This window comes from Canis aureus, chromosome 17 (assembly GCF_053574225.1).
Source record: "Canis aureus isolate CA01 chromosome 17, VMU_Caureus_v.1.0, whole genome shotgun sequence".
Taxonomy (NCBI): Eukaryota; Metazoa; Chordata; class Mammalia; order Carnivora; family Canidae; genus Canis; species Canis aureus.
The window spans coordinates 5270413-5287559 of NC_135627.1; the positions used below are offsets into that span (position 1 = coordinate 5270413).

Sequence of the window (17147 nt, forward strand, 5' to 3'; positions counted from 1 at the left end):
GCTAGCATGGTAGTGAGCATGCTTCGGGTGGACTTCAAAATGTAGGGCAGCGCCAGGAAGCTAGGGGAGTTCTGAAGTTCAGGGGAATAGACCAAGTGAATAACAAGATCCCGAAGTGGGTCACAGACAGAAACGAAGACATCTGCATCTTATTTAGGAAACAGAGCCAAGACATAGCCCCGAAGACAAGGTGAGCTGACATTGGAGGATCAAGGAGCCTGGCGCTCAGCACACTGTCCATCTCTTAATGTATCCTGCAGAAGCCTTAGCTCATCATTAGGCAGAGGTTTGTTTTCTTGTTTCCCTCTTAGAATACATCAGCATTTCTGATTTCTGGGTGCAGTGTGCTTTCACGAGACACAGACACAAATAAAAAAGAAAGCCGACATTCAGACACAGGAACGTGAGCATTCATTTTGGCTTCTACCTGCATTTACAGTTGCAACAGCATGCGGCATGCATCAAAGTGCACTAGCCCGAGGCACTTGCTATAGCAGACTATTGCTTATATAACCAGTTATTTCACCCTCACACACTCAAAACTTGGCCACTAGTGCATTAGAGCTAACAGGGAAGGATCTAATAAAATGTATCAACACATGTTATAAATGTAGAAAGAATCCGTCCTTGCTAATACTTGGAGAAATAGGGAAGCAACCTCCTAGTAGAAGATGACAGCCATTTTCGATACATGACATTTTTCTTAAATGATAAAATATTGTAACCAACGTGATATTTTTTTTCAGCAGGCCAATGTATAGTTGCAATATAATTCTCTATCTAACTCTGAATCATTGATACAGATTTGGGGGAGGAAGGCAAGCATATTTAAAAGAAATGAGAATCCCAGTTTCTATTAGAATCATATTACTCTTATGTTTTTGAAAGGCTCCCCACAAGATTAGTCATATCCAAATGGAATGTCCAGAGCCAAAAGAAGTAATAAGAACCAGACATGGTAGATGCTAATGGTCATTTATAACCGCAATCCTGTTGACCATGATTATTTAGGACACCATGTATAACTTCTAAGGAACAAAATGGTGACTGTTTTAGGGTCACCCTTCTACCCACATAAAGCATTCCCTTCTGGAGTCCTATAGCTTAACATCCCCTGACCGCCCATTGTACCTCTTGGGATTCTCAGCTCAACCATGCATGGTTATGCATTACACCCCAAACACAGCTGAATAATGAAAATTATCTTTGAGATACATCATTCTTCATTGTGAGTTACGAGATGAGTTCTGTAGACCAGGCTCCCGTGGATTGCCCCTCCTCTCCTCTCTCTTTGCTATCCTTATTCACAGCTTCAAATAGGCCTGTGTGTCCCAGGGATAGGCATGCAGAGAAGACCCAGAAGTCAGCCTGGAGGGCAGGTGGGGTGGCTCATGACAGCCCACTGTGTGCAATTACAAGGGAAAGCTTCCAAAGTGCAGTCCTGAAATGAGATGACTTGGGGGCGGGAGGGGTGGCGGGAAGGATGTTAGGAGTGAATGATGCCTTCCAAATAACATGGCACATTATTAAAACAACAGCCTGGAAGCCAGGTTGCCATCAACTGTGATCTTTCGAGGCCCTGATGTCCACTTTAAAATGAAGGGCTCAGCAGGACCACTGCCAGGACCTCTCCATCTGGAACACCCTGCCTCAGTGACTCCAGAGATGCACACCTGTTCAGGTGGCGACCACTTCCCGCATCCTCCAGGGGAGCTCCAGCTGCCAGAGTTCCCAGTGAAAACAGTGCTGGTCTGGCTGTGGAGACCTGAACTCCATTTGTTTGCTACTATAAATTCTCTGTACTTGTTATTTTATTTGTAAAATATTTCCCAAATACATCTTGAAGTTTTCCCGGGAAACAAATAGCAAGTGAGAAGATGGTTTGGGGAAAAGAGAGAATATCGTGATCCTGGTATTCGGTAAAAATGACATTCTTCTTTAGGCCATTTTTATCCCTTAGTCTGTTGCTTTTGTAGACTATAACTTGAGAATATTCCCTATTAGCTGTATGATGGGCAGCTGTCAAGCAAACATTCTGTACAGTCAGTGGTCATTTGCAGAGTGGAGGTGAGCACGCAGGTGGAGGGATCCTTTGAGAAGTCCTTCGTGAGCAGGGTCACCTGGCAAACATTGCTGTCCAGACACAAGAGTCCCTGCCCTCGGGGAGGGGTGTGGGTGAACGTAGTTCACCCATGAGTTTATCGACTTACACATTGCATTGTTTCCTTCTCAATTTATTGTTCAGCATCATATAACCATTTGTACCATTGAGTGACACCTAGCAAAGCAATTACCTAATACTTCTCTTGAGAGGAGAAAGTGAAGCCATCATAAGAAAAGACTCCTGACCTTCTTCATACGGTAGTTTTCATGAAAAAAAGACAGCTGTATTTATTGTCATTGTGTGCTTTTGTTTGAAAATCCGTTAGTACTTTTAAAAATTAATCATCTGGTTTCTTTAGCTTTGTGCCACTGAAAACCATCCAACTTTCTCAGACTCCCTTCTTCAGAACAGTCTAAAAGGGAGTTAGAAAGTATCTCAGAGCCATTCACTTCTGACACTGTCCTACTGAGAAGCCTCCTCACAGTGCATTGGCACAAGCTCTCAGGATCTCCCAGGATAGCCTGTTTTATTCTGGTACATCTTTTCTTGCAAGAAAGCTCTTCATGCCACACCATCATGTACCTGTCTCCTCTCCCTTTTGTCTTTAGCCTCTGAGTTCACATTTAAAAAGCTCTTGGCTTCAGTACATGGCAGTCATTCCCTCCAAGTCAACAGTAAAGGACTCACCTTTCTTTTTCTGCTCAGAAATCTTTCCCTGATTAGGACACCTGGGTGGCTCAGTAGTTGAACATCTGCTTTTGGCTCAGGTCCTGATCTCGGGGTCCTGGGATCAAGTCCTGCATCAGGCTCCTGCAGGGAACCTGCTTCTCTCTCTGCCTATGTCTCTGCCTCTGTGTGTCTCTCATGAATAAATAAATAAAATTTTTAAGAAAAAAAAAAAAGCTTTCCCTAATTGCTTTCTGACATATCAAATCCCCAGCACTAAAATTTTAGAAGATGTTTAAGGTGCAGATGAGGAATCTTCCATTGCATTTTAAAAGTCTTGGAGTTAAAAAAAAAAAAAAAAAAAAGTCTTGGAGTTAGTGCATAAGAACTGGTGATGTGTTGAAACCTGGCCGGAGAGGTTGTTATTATGCCATGGAAGGTCCAGAGTCCTGAACACTTTCATCCAGAGTTACTACCTGATATTTATAAAAACTGCTTTCATTACTTACTAGGCCTTTAAGTGAAAAATCTGAGAAGGAGATATAGCTGAAATAGCATTTAAGGAACCAGAATAAAAATGGATCCATTCCAGTTGCATGATGCCGATTGCAAAGAGAATGTGGATATTTCAGGATGGTCTCCAATCTGTGATACCCCATTGTCTACAAGAGGGGACAGAGTCCTGCCCATGATGGGGTTACCAGGACCAAGATGCAACTTGCTGTTCAAAAACCACTTTAATTTGAAAAATTGGTGCAAAAGCAAAGTAGGAGGCAGAATAAGAAGTGCACAGTCTGGCCCATGCATTACATGCAACTTTCTGGAATTACAGAGCAGTATTCCCCAAAAGCAAAGGCGTAACTCTACTTTTCACAACCCAGAAGTACACAGAATGTGAGCATTCCTCAAAACAGAACTTTACTGTTGGAACTGTATACATACTCCTACCCCTAGAACCGAGAAAAGGAAATTAGAACCAGGAATTGCAAGACAGAAATCCCATTCTTAGATTATATCATAAATGTCCTCTATCGTATTATATATTATGTTGGATTGCACGAGTACCAATGGTATTTTGAAAAACCATCTGCAACTGCCCCCAAGTACAGCTGAAGAACCATTCACTTTTCTTTCTTCTGAAATGCATACTTCTAGCATGGTGGCACTGCCCCCACCTGCCACTTCTGTCCTGGTGGCCCACATTCACACACTTAAACTTGTTTCCACATTGAAATTTAAGAAACCTTAGGGGTTCCCTCAGCTATTGTATTATTTCCTAATGTATGCTATTATCTTAAGACCTTTTCGGGGGATCCCCGGGTGGCTCAGTGGTTTGGCGCCTGCCTTTGGCCCAGGGCACGATCCTGGAGTCCCGGGATCGAGTCCTGCGTCGGGCTCCCGGCATGGAGCCTGCTTCTCCCTCTGTGTCTCTGCCTCTCTCTCTCTCTCTATGTCTATCACGAATAAAAAAATAAAAATTTAAAAAAATTTAAAAAGACCTATTCAAAAGACCTATGGGAGTACAAATTATTTGTATATTTTCCTATCAAGTTTTAAAGAGTTATAAGCCCTTATAAATAAATTACTTTCAAGGTGGGGGTGCTTGGGTGGCTCTGTTGGTTGGACATCCAACTCCTGATTGCAGTTAAGGTCTTGATCTCAGGGTCGTGAGTTCAGGCCCCTCCGTTGGGCTCCACATTGGGCTTGGAGCCTACTTAAAATAAATAATTAGATACATAAATACATAAATAAATAACTGAGGACAGCAAATAAATTACTCTTAGCCTATATCTGAATTTCACATGCATCCCATTATACCCCCACCAAAGCACCTTTGATCAAAGAATTAAGTTTCATGTTGATCAAACTAATGCAAAGTTATGAATAAAATTGCAACACCAAACAGACATTGGCCAGGCAAATGCAATTTGGTGCTGATGTCAGATTGATTCATCAACTCCCTAAGTTCTTCTTAAAAAACATTTCCAGATTAAACATAGCATAATTCTGAAGATGCAGGATTTGGAATCCTATGGAGAGTAGGTTTGAATTCTGGATTTTTCATTTACTCCCATTCCTAATTATTATTTGTATGCAAAGCACAACTCATAGTTACCTTCCAAGTGTGTGCAGAGAATTACCTGGAGGAAAAAGTACAGAACGTGCTTAGAACAGAGTATGAAGTTAGTAAATACTAAGTGCTGTTCTCGCTCTTACTGTCAAATGTTGATGACCTCGTAGTGTACGTTTAACTGTAAACCAGTCACGTTTCTAGATAAAACTGAGTTCACAAAATCTTCCCTGAATGCTATTAACCCGGGAAATAGACAAACAGCCACCATCGGTGCCTGGAATCTGGGAACGACCTGAGTCATAGTGATCTATACTGTACATGGGTATTTTTGTCCTTGTTTTATTTGGATTTAGGTGCAGCTCGATTCCTTATGGTAGAAAAAGGTATTGGTTCTATATTTGTTTTCCTAAATATCTATTAAAAACAAAGAGATAAATGAAGTCATAAGCATTTCACATTTTATCAAATTAACTAAATTCTTAACCCATATTCATGTGGATCTTACGCTATCCCAAAGGTCCAAATTGTGGTTTTGATGAGGTTTCACTCCGAAACACATCGAGGTATGTGAGGTCTGCACCAGGCTGGTTGTTTCCGGGCTTTGGGACGATGAGGTTTTTAATGCACTTGATGTGAGTCATAAATGTAAATGCCCACTGCTACTTGTTCTAGGGCTCTGGGGCTGAAGCTGGGGCTGGCAGGCTTTGTCTGCACCGCCTGTTGGCCCCGTTGGCAGAGGACTCAGCGCCATCTAGTGTCCCCTGGAAGCCCAGCTAGAGGGATTTGCTATTCAGGACTGAGTCGCCGCCGGGCACCCTGCAGTCAGTGCCTACAGACCGCGCACTGGTTATTTGCTCTCTGTATCACTGGATTTTGAAGCTTCCGGTTCTGATGAACTCCACTGTTTCTCAAGCGAGCTCCATCAACTCCAAAGCCACGTGACCTTTTGCATTCTCTGAGAAGCTCACTCACTCCATAACGTTTTGCTCTATTGCAGACTTTCGTTGCTACGTTGTTATCACTTGCAGCTGGCATTGTGTAAAAGAGCTTTCTGGAAATGAGAGTTTCCTTATGATCCACTTGGCACCACAGCATGCTTCTCACAGTACAGCATGTCCTGTGTTAGAGACAGAACTCTTGTCATCCCTCCCGATTTTTGATTCTTCTCTTTTTCAGATTGTCTACAAAGCCTGGCTCTGTTCCCAGTACTTTGAAGTCGCTCAGTTTAACTGCAGAAAGACAATTCCTTGCAAGCAATACTGTTTGGAGGTTCAGACGAGGTGTCCGTTTATATTGCCCGACAATGATGAAGTCATCTACGGGGGACTCTCAAGTTTCATCTGTACAGGTACAGTGCAGGGCAGGGTCTGCCACACAGCCTCTCCTGGTGGTTTGCTTCCCTAGGTGACGTTGCTTTGCTTTGTTGTTTCCTTCTATGGATGTAACCTTGAAGATGTGCCTGGCAGGTTTCCATGCTTTCCTCAGAGATGCCCTGAAAGAACTTGGTTAGGAAAGATCACATTATGTCTAGAGTGCCTGTGACCCATAAGCATTAATTTTGCAAAGGAATAATTCTGAGGGGAAAATGTTATAGCAATCATGAGATATGCTTAAATCTGACTTACAGAATGCTGCGTGCATCTTTGTATTACATAAGAACAGATGATGTGACAAGGCCAGTAAAATTATGCATCTTCTTCACATTAGACTATTTTCCTGAGAAGTTTTACATTACTTTATCTTAAATAATCAAGATCATAAAGAACCGTCTACCTAAGGTATTCATGTGTGCGTTAGAGATGCACAATAAAGGTTCAATACAATTTTATCTTATAGTCCCCCTTAACAAGGTTTGCTTCTTTCAGCAAATGACTCAGACTGGGCCAAACACTAATATCAGCCTTCAATTTCTGGATACTTACAAGCATTACATAAGTTAGACAAAAATAAAATGTAAAGAATAAGAGCAAATTGTTTTAAAAAAAAAAAAATGGTGAGTAGACAAGTGAGAATAAGACACTTTGCCATGATGATGTGATAATCAGAGTTGTTGCTCTACATTATCTCAGTACAAAAAGTGTTATGCGTGTCCTTGTCACTAGATGACTTCAGTTGCGGCAGGGTTAATTTTCAAGGTTTAAGGATAAAATGCTACCATAAACATCAAGAAATATGAAAGGCTCCTTCATGTATTAGATTTTATGAACCACCCCCAAAACAGGGTACCGTGTTGAGATGCTCAACATGAGAGTTTATCAAATTCGTTCTAGCTCACGTATTCATATAACTATGCGTTAGCCATACTGTCCTAAGTGATAGGATATCAAGAGACAGTTGAACAAATTACTCCCCTAAGAACTGGATGCTTTAAAAACTGGATGATTATTTCCTGTGCTGCCCAGCCTTGTGAGAAGAACATCTCAGTGAAGGCTACGAGACATGGGCTTTTGTCTTATTGCTATTAAATACATTCTTTCCCAGCCATCAGGTAGCTCCTCATTAGTAAATTAGTAGTAACAGATACCCCTTAAGCACGTTTGCTATGAGGATTTTGGATAAGGGAGAAGCACAAGATACATCAGCAATAGGCAATAGTCATTGTATGTAAGAAAGTGATTTGTAGAATGTAAATGGATTTACTAATCATTTTTGTTATTCACTGGTTGAATGCAGAAACCATTTCTCCAGCTCCTCTCTTGTGGGAAGACAGAGCAAGAATGAGAGAGAGAGAGAGAGAGAGAATGAAAGGGGAAGGAAGAAGGAAGGAAAGAGGGGAGGAAGGAGGAGAGAAGGAAGGAAATAAATTAGTATCATCTCCCTTTGAATTTGAGCCAAAATTAATCAGACACAGGCTATTAATTTACTTGACATTCACATAAAACTTTCCATAAGTTGTCATCAAGATAAAGTCTTCAGCTCTTGACTCTGTGGGCAATCAGGTTGTCTGTGATGTTAGGACTTCAGAGAACCTTGTGGGATTTTATGTAAAGGTTGTCTGTTCATTCACATGCATATCGATTTTTTTTTTTTTCCTAGAGAAGGTCAGTAGTTTTCACCAGATTCTCATAGTAGACAACAACCTCAAAACCCTCAAATGAAGGATGGATGGTTGTCTTTGTCTTCTCCTGTTCCTGGTCTTTGATCTGCATGTGTGGATCTGATATAGGTTTGAATATTCACCCCTCTTCCTTGTACACTTTCAAGGCCATCAGAGAGCTGAAGATAGGATGCAATCTCTTTTCCACATAACATGGGCAGAAAGTCCACCATATATGTTTTTGAACTGGGGTATAGTTGATTAGCATTACATTAGTTTCAGGTGTACAGTACAGTGATTTGACAAGTTTATAAGTTACGCTCTGCTCACCACAAGAGTAGCTGCCATCTGTCACCCTAAACACTATTACAATATCACTGGCTATTTTTCTACCCCTTGTTCCTGTGACTTATTAATTTTATAATTGGAAGTCTGTACCTCCCACTCCCCTTTACCCATTTTGGTCATCCCTCACACCTTTTCCCTCTGGCCACCATCAGTTTATTCTCTGTATTTATGGGTCTGTTTCTGGTTTTGGTTGGTTCTTTGGTTGGTTGGTTGGTTTTGCCGATTCCACATCTAAGTGAAGTCAAATGGTATTTGTCTCCTACCTTATAGTCTTAATGGTCTTTGAGTTTTGAAAATTCAGCTTTTTTATAGCCATGGCTACATCATTACAGAAAACAGGAAAAAGGGAGGTGTGTCACTGGGAGGGTCCAGAGAAAATGCCATGGAGCCTAGAAGATTTTCGAGAGAATCCCATCCCTGAATACCCAGAACCTAACTCTTCATTCACCACTCTCACTTCGGCTCCTGTTCCTTTCATTACTCAACTTCTCAGGATCCCTGGGTGGCTCAGCGGTTTAGCACCTGCCTTTGGCCCAGGAGTCCTGAGAGTTGCAGGATCAAGTCCCACATCAGGCTCCCTGCATGGAGCCTGCCTCTCCCTCTGCCTGTGTCTCTGTACCTCTCTCTCTCTCTCTCTCTGTCTCTCATGAATAAATAAATAAAATCTTAAAAAAAAGAAAACATTGCTCAACTTCTAAAAATGTGCAGAATAAAACTGAAGGCATCTTATCCTGAAGTTCTACAAAATTTTCTGACAGAAACAATACTGATCCTCAGATTGAGCTTCTTTTCTAAGGTATGACCCAGGTCTTCTTGAAGAATTCTCTCTCTTGATAACTAGCAGTCACCATTCCCCCTTCAGAGGTCCCTTGAATTTTGCTGCTGGACCTGAATGAGAGAGATGTGTCTACTGATGCCAATCACTTGCTGGCTTTTCTCCACTAATGACGGTTCCAAACAAGACCCCAGAATAGCATCCTTCTGGGATGATGTTGGCCCAGAGAATAGCTCCCAAGAACCACTTGGTCAAAGCGAGGGAGCCAAGAGTAAGACTTTTGTAGGTATAGTATTTATTCTCCAACATTGTCACACAATTTTTGGCAGCTCATCTCTTACAGACGGACATGAAGATCCAAATAACTCACCTTTTAGATGGAGTGAATGTGACTCATGTCAGATGCCTTATTCATTTTGAACGAAATGTCTTCAGTACTCAGGCAGGATTGGACTAAATATAGGAAAGAAATAGGAATATTTTTTTTGCTAGTTTCCCACTTGGCTTCAGTTAACCTAAGGCCACCTTGGAAGGCTGGCCCACAGTAACTTTTCGTGTTCATGAGTGGTGTTGGACTCCTTCCTTATTGAAATAGGTAGGATGACAATCACTAAACACAGTTTTATGAAAAGAAATTAACTAATAGGTTGGTCTTAATCTTGCCTCAGTAATTCCTCGTTTTTGTTTTAATTTAATACGTTTTTTTTCCATTCTATATTGTGAAAAATATAATCATTTATCATCAAGAATTGAATGAGTAGATGGAGTGTCCTTAAATTCCACATACTTAATTATGGAGGTTTCCCTACTATTGGAAATATATCCAATTCACATATTCCAGAAGAATAGAGATATCCTCTAGATTCAACCTCAGAAAAAGTGTTCAAAAAGCACATTCCTACATATGGCTTGTTGCCAGATGCTGTCCGAGGGAGCATCAATTTTGTTCAAGGTTCTTCTGCATGGAAATAAACAAGTGGTGTGATGATGGCTTTTCCTTAGAGTCATCTGCATCCCGCCTTTTCGGGAGGTGGGGTTCTAGGACACCCAGTTCTTCCTCTCATAGGTGTTATTATTACTATTATAGACACTCAGGATTCCTGTCATCTGCCCAAAAAGGGCATCTCAGCTCTTGGGTTCCGTTTTGGTGACAGTTAGTAGAGTTAGTGTTTAGGGCATCGTTATTTTATGACATTTGCATTGCTTACCCACCTCCTAAATTTGAATGTTTTAAATTTTTATGTTTCGATCACCTGCTACTTCATGTGTCTATGATCCTTAGTAAGCCCATCAGTCACGAAAAAACCCAAAACATCCTAGAACGCATGTCTACTGCTACTCAGTGTCTTTAACTAAGGATGTTACAGAAGGTCTTGGCCAAATGTTCTAACCACAAATGTAGATGACAGGAAGAGTGCCTCCGTATATGTTTAATTTTGATTCTGTTTTAGGAGATAAAGGAAAGACACTTTGCCTGAGATCACTCTTGGGTTTGTTTTTTTTGTTTGTTTGTTTTTTTTTTTTTGTTGTTCTGTTTTTGTTTTTGTTTTTCCTGCTAAAGAATAAAATGGACACATTACTGAAGGAGTATTTGAAAAATTAATTGGGCAGAAATTCTGATGTGCTGTCAGGGTGAAACCTGTCTTTGATGTTAGGCATTACTGAGCTAAAACTTTCCAAGGTGGGTTCTGTTCTTGAGCTCAGTTCGCATAATGCGCTGCTATTTTAGAAACTCCGTTTTTTCATCTTCAAAGCGCTGGGGTGGAGTCGTTGGTAGATTCTAGGATGTCAACCCATCACTGTGGTAATTATGTGGATTTCCCCCTGCACCCTCCCCCGCCTTGTTCTAGATTCCCCGGGAGGAATCCCTGATTGCTTACCTGTAACAGTGAACCAACATTAAGAAAACAGAAGTAGCAGAGGATCACAGACTGTGGGTGCTATGGTAACAAACATTATGAAAATTGCCATTTGATTGATAGATAAAATAGAGCAGACAAGATTTGCTGCTCTAGTTTTCATGAATTATTGGAAGGAAAAAAGTAAAGTTGGTCTGCTGGGGGTTACTGACAACGGAGATAAAACATATTTTGAGAAATCTGTGTAAATTCTGCATTTCATTTTTCAGGGCTGTGACAAGAATAGGGTTATGTTTCTGCCTCTGGGGGAACACAGTGGGCTGCTGTTGGTGGTGACGGTGACAGGGCTGATTAGAAGTGATGGAGGACGGCCGCCCCCTGGTGGCGCCGCTGCGCCACTGCAGCAGGACGTGGTCCCTGCTGGCGAGAGGGGGAAACGTCCCCGGGGAGAAGAAGATGGGAGGAAATACTTTGATATGCATATTGTTCAAATCAGAGAGGAATTTTTCTTAATGTCTCATGTCTCATAGTTCACATGGAAGCATTCATAACTGGGAAGTATTATCTCCAAAACCCAGTTCTGACACGACTAGAACTGATAAAGACTTTTTTTTTTTTTTTTTGAATGCTATAAAAGATTTTCCCATTAAAGGACAGTTTTAGTGGAAAAAACCAGCTGCCCGTAGATTTTCTTTTGTACACCTATGCTGTTTTAAATTTCTGCATTTTCCTCAGTGTGTGAATATATTTCACTGTTTTCTAGAACGTGGCGGAAGAGGAGTTCTGAGAATAGAATGACCAAGGGACACTTTTTTTATAGTGACATTTATTGTCAAGCACCTTCTAATAAATACATAAAAAATAAGGCCAAGAGAAATTTGAGAGGAGAAAGCATGACTAGAATAGAATAAGGAAATATGAAATTGGGTTATTTAAAAAAAAAAAGTAGAATGGAGTATCTTTGTGTATTGGGGACATCTTCTTCCATTAAAACATTGTGCTTTCTGAAGTTTATTTGACTTCATATATCCTGATCTGAGTTCAGGTCTTCATCCTCAAGACTGCCTTTCCCAAATTCCCCTCCGACATACTCCCAACAGCTCAGGTTTGCCTCGAACAACAGGATAATGCAGGGAATAGGTGCCGAATGGCAGTTAGGAGTCTGGATTGTGCCCCCAAATGTGAATTTTGGAGAGCCACACCCTCTAGAAGGTTTCTATGCCCTTGTCCCTCCAAGAGGCTCACAGAATCTGGAGTTTAACGGGGACCATCTCTGGTCCATCATGGTACTTGCAGAAGGTCAAAGTGCCATCGTCATTCCAGAGCAGAAGGAAGAGTCCAGGCTCATTCATGTTTGGGCAGCAAGATACTTGATACCTGAATGATCCCAAGAAGAAATGTGGAGAAATTCATCTAGTTCTGGCTTTGCTGATAACAGTGATCAAACCCTTCATAAGCCTGCTCCCTGAGACAAAGTTTGGGGGAATTCTAAGAGAACTCAAGTTGTCCTTCATGATCCACCTGATGGAACAGGAGAACTGGAAGGGGTTAGACCAAGGGAAGTTGAGGCAACCAGGCCTGGAACCAGCCCCAAGAAGGGTACAACCTGGATCGCGTTGAGCTTGGAGCTTGCCACTCCAGAGAAACATCAAGGGCTGAGCCTGATCAGGTAAGTGAGCCCTGCAGATGGACCAAGCAGAAAGCTGGCCTCTTTGATGCCACCTAGGGAGGATATGAGTGACACTGGCTCACGGTTGCCCATTACCTTGCAGGGCAGGTGACCTTTCCTGTATCTGCCAGCTATGTCTGGTCTTCTCTGAACCACCCAGGATGGACAACCACCCTCTGCTCAAGCCAGAACTGCTGAATGCTACCGTCACCCAGGGGCAGTGCCAGGGACCGGGATGGCGAGATGGTTAGTCTGAACCGAGGTGGAAGTTGAATGAAAACGTCAGCGATTTTCTCTAGAGTGAGAAGGGGGATGACATACACGTCCTCATGCAAGTTCCCCAGAACTTTGTGTGACTCATTAAATTCAAAAGTGCTTACAACTGGCATGGTAGCGGTGAAGGCAGTAAGGCAAGGGAACGATGCTAATTCTGGAATTTCCATTAAGAAGGGCTGGGCAAGGACGGATCTCCCAGAACAGGTGAAATCTTATTTAATGAAGTAGTGTACCTGGTTTGCCTGCAATTCAGTGTCTCTGAATCATCTACAATCTCCTTGTAGCTGCTCTGAATCCTGAACTGCTTTAGACATTGCAGGTATCTGACAAGATTATAGAGTCAGCCAGTTTTAGAACCAGCTTGAATTACAGAAGCCATGTGGTCCGATGTTGCTTTAACAGAGGATGATACAGAGCCTCCCCCCCAACACATACACCCCCCTAACGAATGCTGTTATTCCAGAAAAAAGGAATAGACCCACATTCCCTGGCTGGTAGACCAGTGTTTGTCTTACTAGCACGAGGGGAAATGACCAGTCAATCCATCCTGAGATGAGCCTGTAGGCAGTTGTTTCCTTCCCATATAGCAGCTGGAGGACACGGGTCCGTGGGTGCGAGGACCAACCACAGCTGGGGCCTGGGTAACACGTGTTCAGCACTTCAGCATACACGTCCCCTTTCACGACACCACGTGTTGCACTAAAAATGAGTATGATGAGTATTCTCTGCCCAGCCCATTTTTTTTCTGGTTGAAGGAAAGAGACCTGTCAAGCTCTGTTCTCTGGGAAATGCATTTGGATGAGTTAGCAAGGGTTTTAGGTTGCGTACGTACAGAGATGCACACGTGTTAGTGCAAAGGGTCATGACAAAGATCCGAAGTCTCTAAAATGTTGGTGTAAATAATATTGTCAATCTAAATGACCTTCCTCTACTTTGTGTTTGTTCATATGCTCGGGTCCCCTAAAGAAGTAATGCATTGCATAAACTTTAGAAAGGAAAATGAACCAATTTTTCTCAATTTTAAACTCTTGTGGGGTTGTTTTGTTTTGTTTTGTTTTGTTTTGATAGTTTGGCTTGGAATTACCAGATGAGATGTATCAGGTAGTCATAATGAATACTCTTTTAGAAAAATAATATTAGAACATGTTGTCAATGTGCATGTTCTTCAAATTAGTAGAATTTAGAAACTCAGTTTTTACACCCATGATGCAGTCATCGTTCAAAATAATTTTTAAAATTTTCTTTGAAAATAATTTTCATAGGGGTGCCTTAGTGGCTCAGTCAGGGGGTAGATGTCTGCCTTCAGCTCAGGTCGTGATCCTGGGGTCCTGGGCTAGAGCCCCGTGTTGGGCTCCCTGCTCAGCCGGGAGTCTGCTTCTCCCTTTCCCTCTGCCCCTTCTCCTGACTCATGCTCTCTCTGTCTCTCAAATACATAAATAAAATCTTTAAAAAGAAAATAATTTTCACAGTCTACAGCATCCTTTTTAGGCTTTAGGAGATTTATCTGAATGTGTGTATACACATGCACATGGATACAGACATATAGCCATATATGTATAAGAAATTTGTATATAAAAGTCACATATAGAATTTAAATATGCATATAATGAAAAGAGCTAAATTTCACAAGTAATGCAGATAATTATAAAAGGAAATTCGTTTAAAAATTGAAAATCAGTTTTAATTTAAATTAGCTTTAAAGCCAATTCCAAAAACTGGAGTGAATCCAATTTAGGGAAGACAGCACTGATGGAATTAATGTTTAACCTCCCTAAAGGAAAGCTTGAAAATACAGAGCGCAGTCGAGAATAAAACTTCTAGGATGCTATTTAAGACGATTTTTTAAGATTTTATTTATTTATTCATTAGAGACAGAGAGAGAGACACAGAAGCAGAGAAGAAGCAGGCTCCTCGCAGGGAGCCCGATGTGGGACTCGATCCCAGGACCCCGGAATCACACCCTGAGCCAAAGGCAGATGTTCAACCTCCTGAGCCACCCAGGCATACCAAGACAATGATTTTATTGCCTTTATTACCCTATTGGTGCTACTACTTTCCAGTCCCAAAGGTGCCATATTGTCTTTTTATTAACCGGTCGATGCCATCCAAAGTCAAGCAGGGAGTCTGATAACACTGGCTTCACCATGACACTTGCTCCCTCTGGTGAGTGTAGGGTTCTGGGTACTCTCCATTAGCATTCCCTCCTGACTGAACATTTCATCATCAGAGGGGAAAGAAAGCTTTGTTGGGTTGAGTTGGAACCTTTGCCATGATTCAGTCTTTCTTTGTGTATGTGGCCTCAGAAAGCCCCAGAAAGTCCAGCTTCCTCTTTCACCTTTGAAGACAAACATTGCGAGGGAAATTAAAATAATTTCAACCACAAGAGAAATAATGGTCCCGAGATAGTGTCTATTTCATACTGCAGCATGAATTCTTACAGACATCTCTTACTCATTAAATGTAGAGTCCTATTTTGAACGTGCAAAGCCAAAGATTGTTGAGTCTGATCTCTTCCAAGGTCTCATATTACGTGCACATGAGTAGATAAAGTCAATATCTTTGCCCAACATACCACATTGTAAAGGCCAGTTTTGGGCAGCCCGGGTGGCTCAGCGGTTTAGCACCACCTTCACCCCAGGGCCTGATCCTGGGGTCCCGGGTTCAAGTCCCGCATCAAGCTCCCTGCATGGACCCCGCTTCTCCCTCTGCCTGTGTCTCTGCCTCTCTCTTTCTCTCTCTCTCTCTCTGTCTCTCATGAATAAATAAAATCTTTAAAAAAAAATAAAAATAAAGGCCAGTTTTCAGGATTTGGTTACAAAGCCACACTAGTTTTCACTAGCTGTCATTTCTCCTACAGTGATCTTTCTCTGTGCCAGCACGGTGGGTAGACCCGTGCACTGCATCATGTCCCACTCACCCCACCCCTCTTCCCTCTCTTGGTTTGACAATAGAGTTGCTGCCCATTGTATCCATGAATAGGAGTAAAACCATATGACTGTGCTGATGTCACTGAGACTAAGGAAGCTATGACATGGGCTTGAAATAAATACATTGTATTTACTTATTTTTGAATTTGTAATACATGCACATGGCACAATGTTTGAAAGATATTGAGGAGTGGAAATGAAGCCAAGTCTATCCCCACTCCAACCGACAACACAGTTGTTAGCTAGAAATTTATCAAATTCCAACCCGTTCCAAATCGATGGCATTTAGGTGATTTCTAATTTGTTATTAAATCCAGTTTGGCAAGGGCTGTTTTTGTTGCCTTGTCATTCCTCCACTTGTGAGGTTATCTGTAGGGTAGATGCTGTAGCAAGAGGTGGAGGTGGGCTTGTTGGATCAGAGGGTTCTAGGCGATTAGCATTTGGAAGAAACTCGTCATGTGGCCCATTCAGAGCAAGGATCATCCCTTTCTCAAAGTCCTCATGCCTTTAGGTGGTCCCTAAACTCCTGCACAGGGTTAGATTTGACCCCTGTAACCCACGGTGCCCTGCCAGCCTCACTTGCCATCCCTTCTCCTGTGGAGTCCAGCCCTCCCAATGCCATCCAGCATGAGTGTTCCCCATGCCCGGCACACCCTTCTTCATGCTTTCACTTGGCCAACCCTTGGGTATTTGTCATTCTCTTTGGAGGCTCCTGACACTCCACGTTGGGGCTGAATGTATTTGTGCCCACAGCACCCGTGCCCCAATCTTGTAACCCTGCTGTGCTGCAGGGCACTTCATCATGTGGGACGGGCCCATCCTTCCCACCCGACAGTGAACCAAATGGGGGCCAGAACTTAACACTGCTTCTGGAAGTGTCTCCAAGGGCCAACAAAAGTGCCTGACATAGAGTGCTTAGTAAGCAACTACATAATGAATGAATTAATGGGTGACAGCCCAAAGGGCTCAATGGTGGTCCCCATTGTAAGCAAAGAGGGTGCTTCCCTCACCTCGGGAAGTCCTGAGAGCCGGCAGGTGCCTTCTGCCTGTATCCCTCTTCCCGACATCATGAGGACTCACACAAAAGGGGGCTGACAGTTAGATGCACTTTAACAAAATATTTCCCCTGTGGAGACAAAAGAAAGTCAGCATTTCACTTTAAAGCCATCTGTTCCCTCTTGTTCCATCCCCCACTGCATACATTATGAAAATTTGTGTTGAATGGAGTTCACACCATCCTCCTGCAGCTTGCTTACTCAGTGCAGCCAGAAGCATTGGGATTTTACAAAAGCCTAGTAATAAATGATGTGACATCTCACCTTATGGGATTTACATATTAAATGCCCCCCACTTGCCACCAAACTGAATGTCATAATTCTGTCCTCAGCCCCCTAAATTCATGGGTTGACGTC

At 42.3% G+C, this 17147-nt stretch overlaps 1 protein-coding gene across 2 annotated transcripts in view; it reads left to right on the top strand.

The window, feature by feature from the left end:
- NALF1 (NALCN channel auxiliary factor 1) overlaps positions 1-17147 on the top strand; it is a 624195-nt gene that overhangs the window by 583996 nt on the left and 23052 nt on the right. For both annotated transcript variants that reach the window (XM_077854986.1, XM_077854985.1), the window contains exon 2: positions 6021-6192. In XM_077854986.1, coding sequence (XP_077711112.1) covers positions 6021-6192 — 172 coding nt within the window. The remainder of the gene's footprint in view (positions 1-6020; positions 6193-17147) is intronic.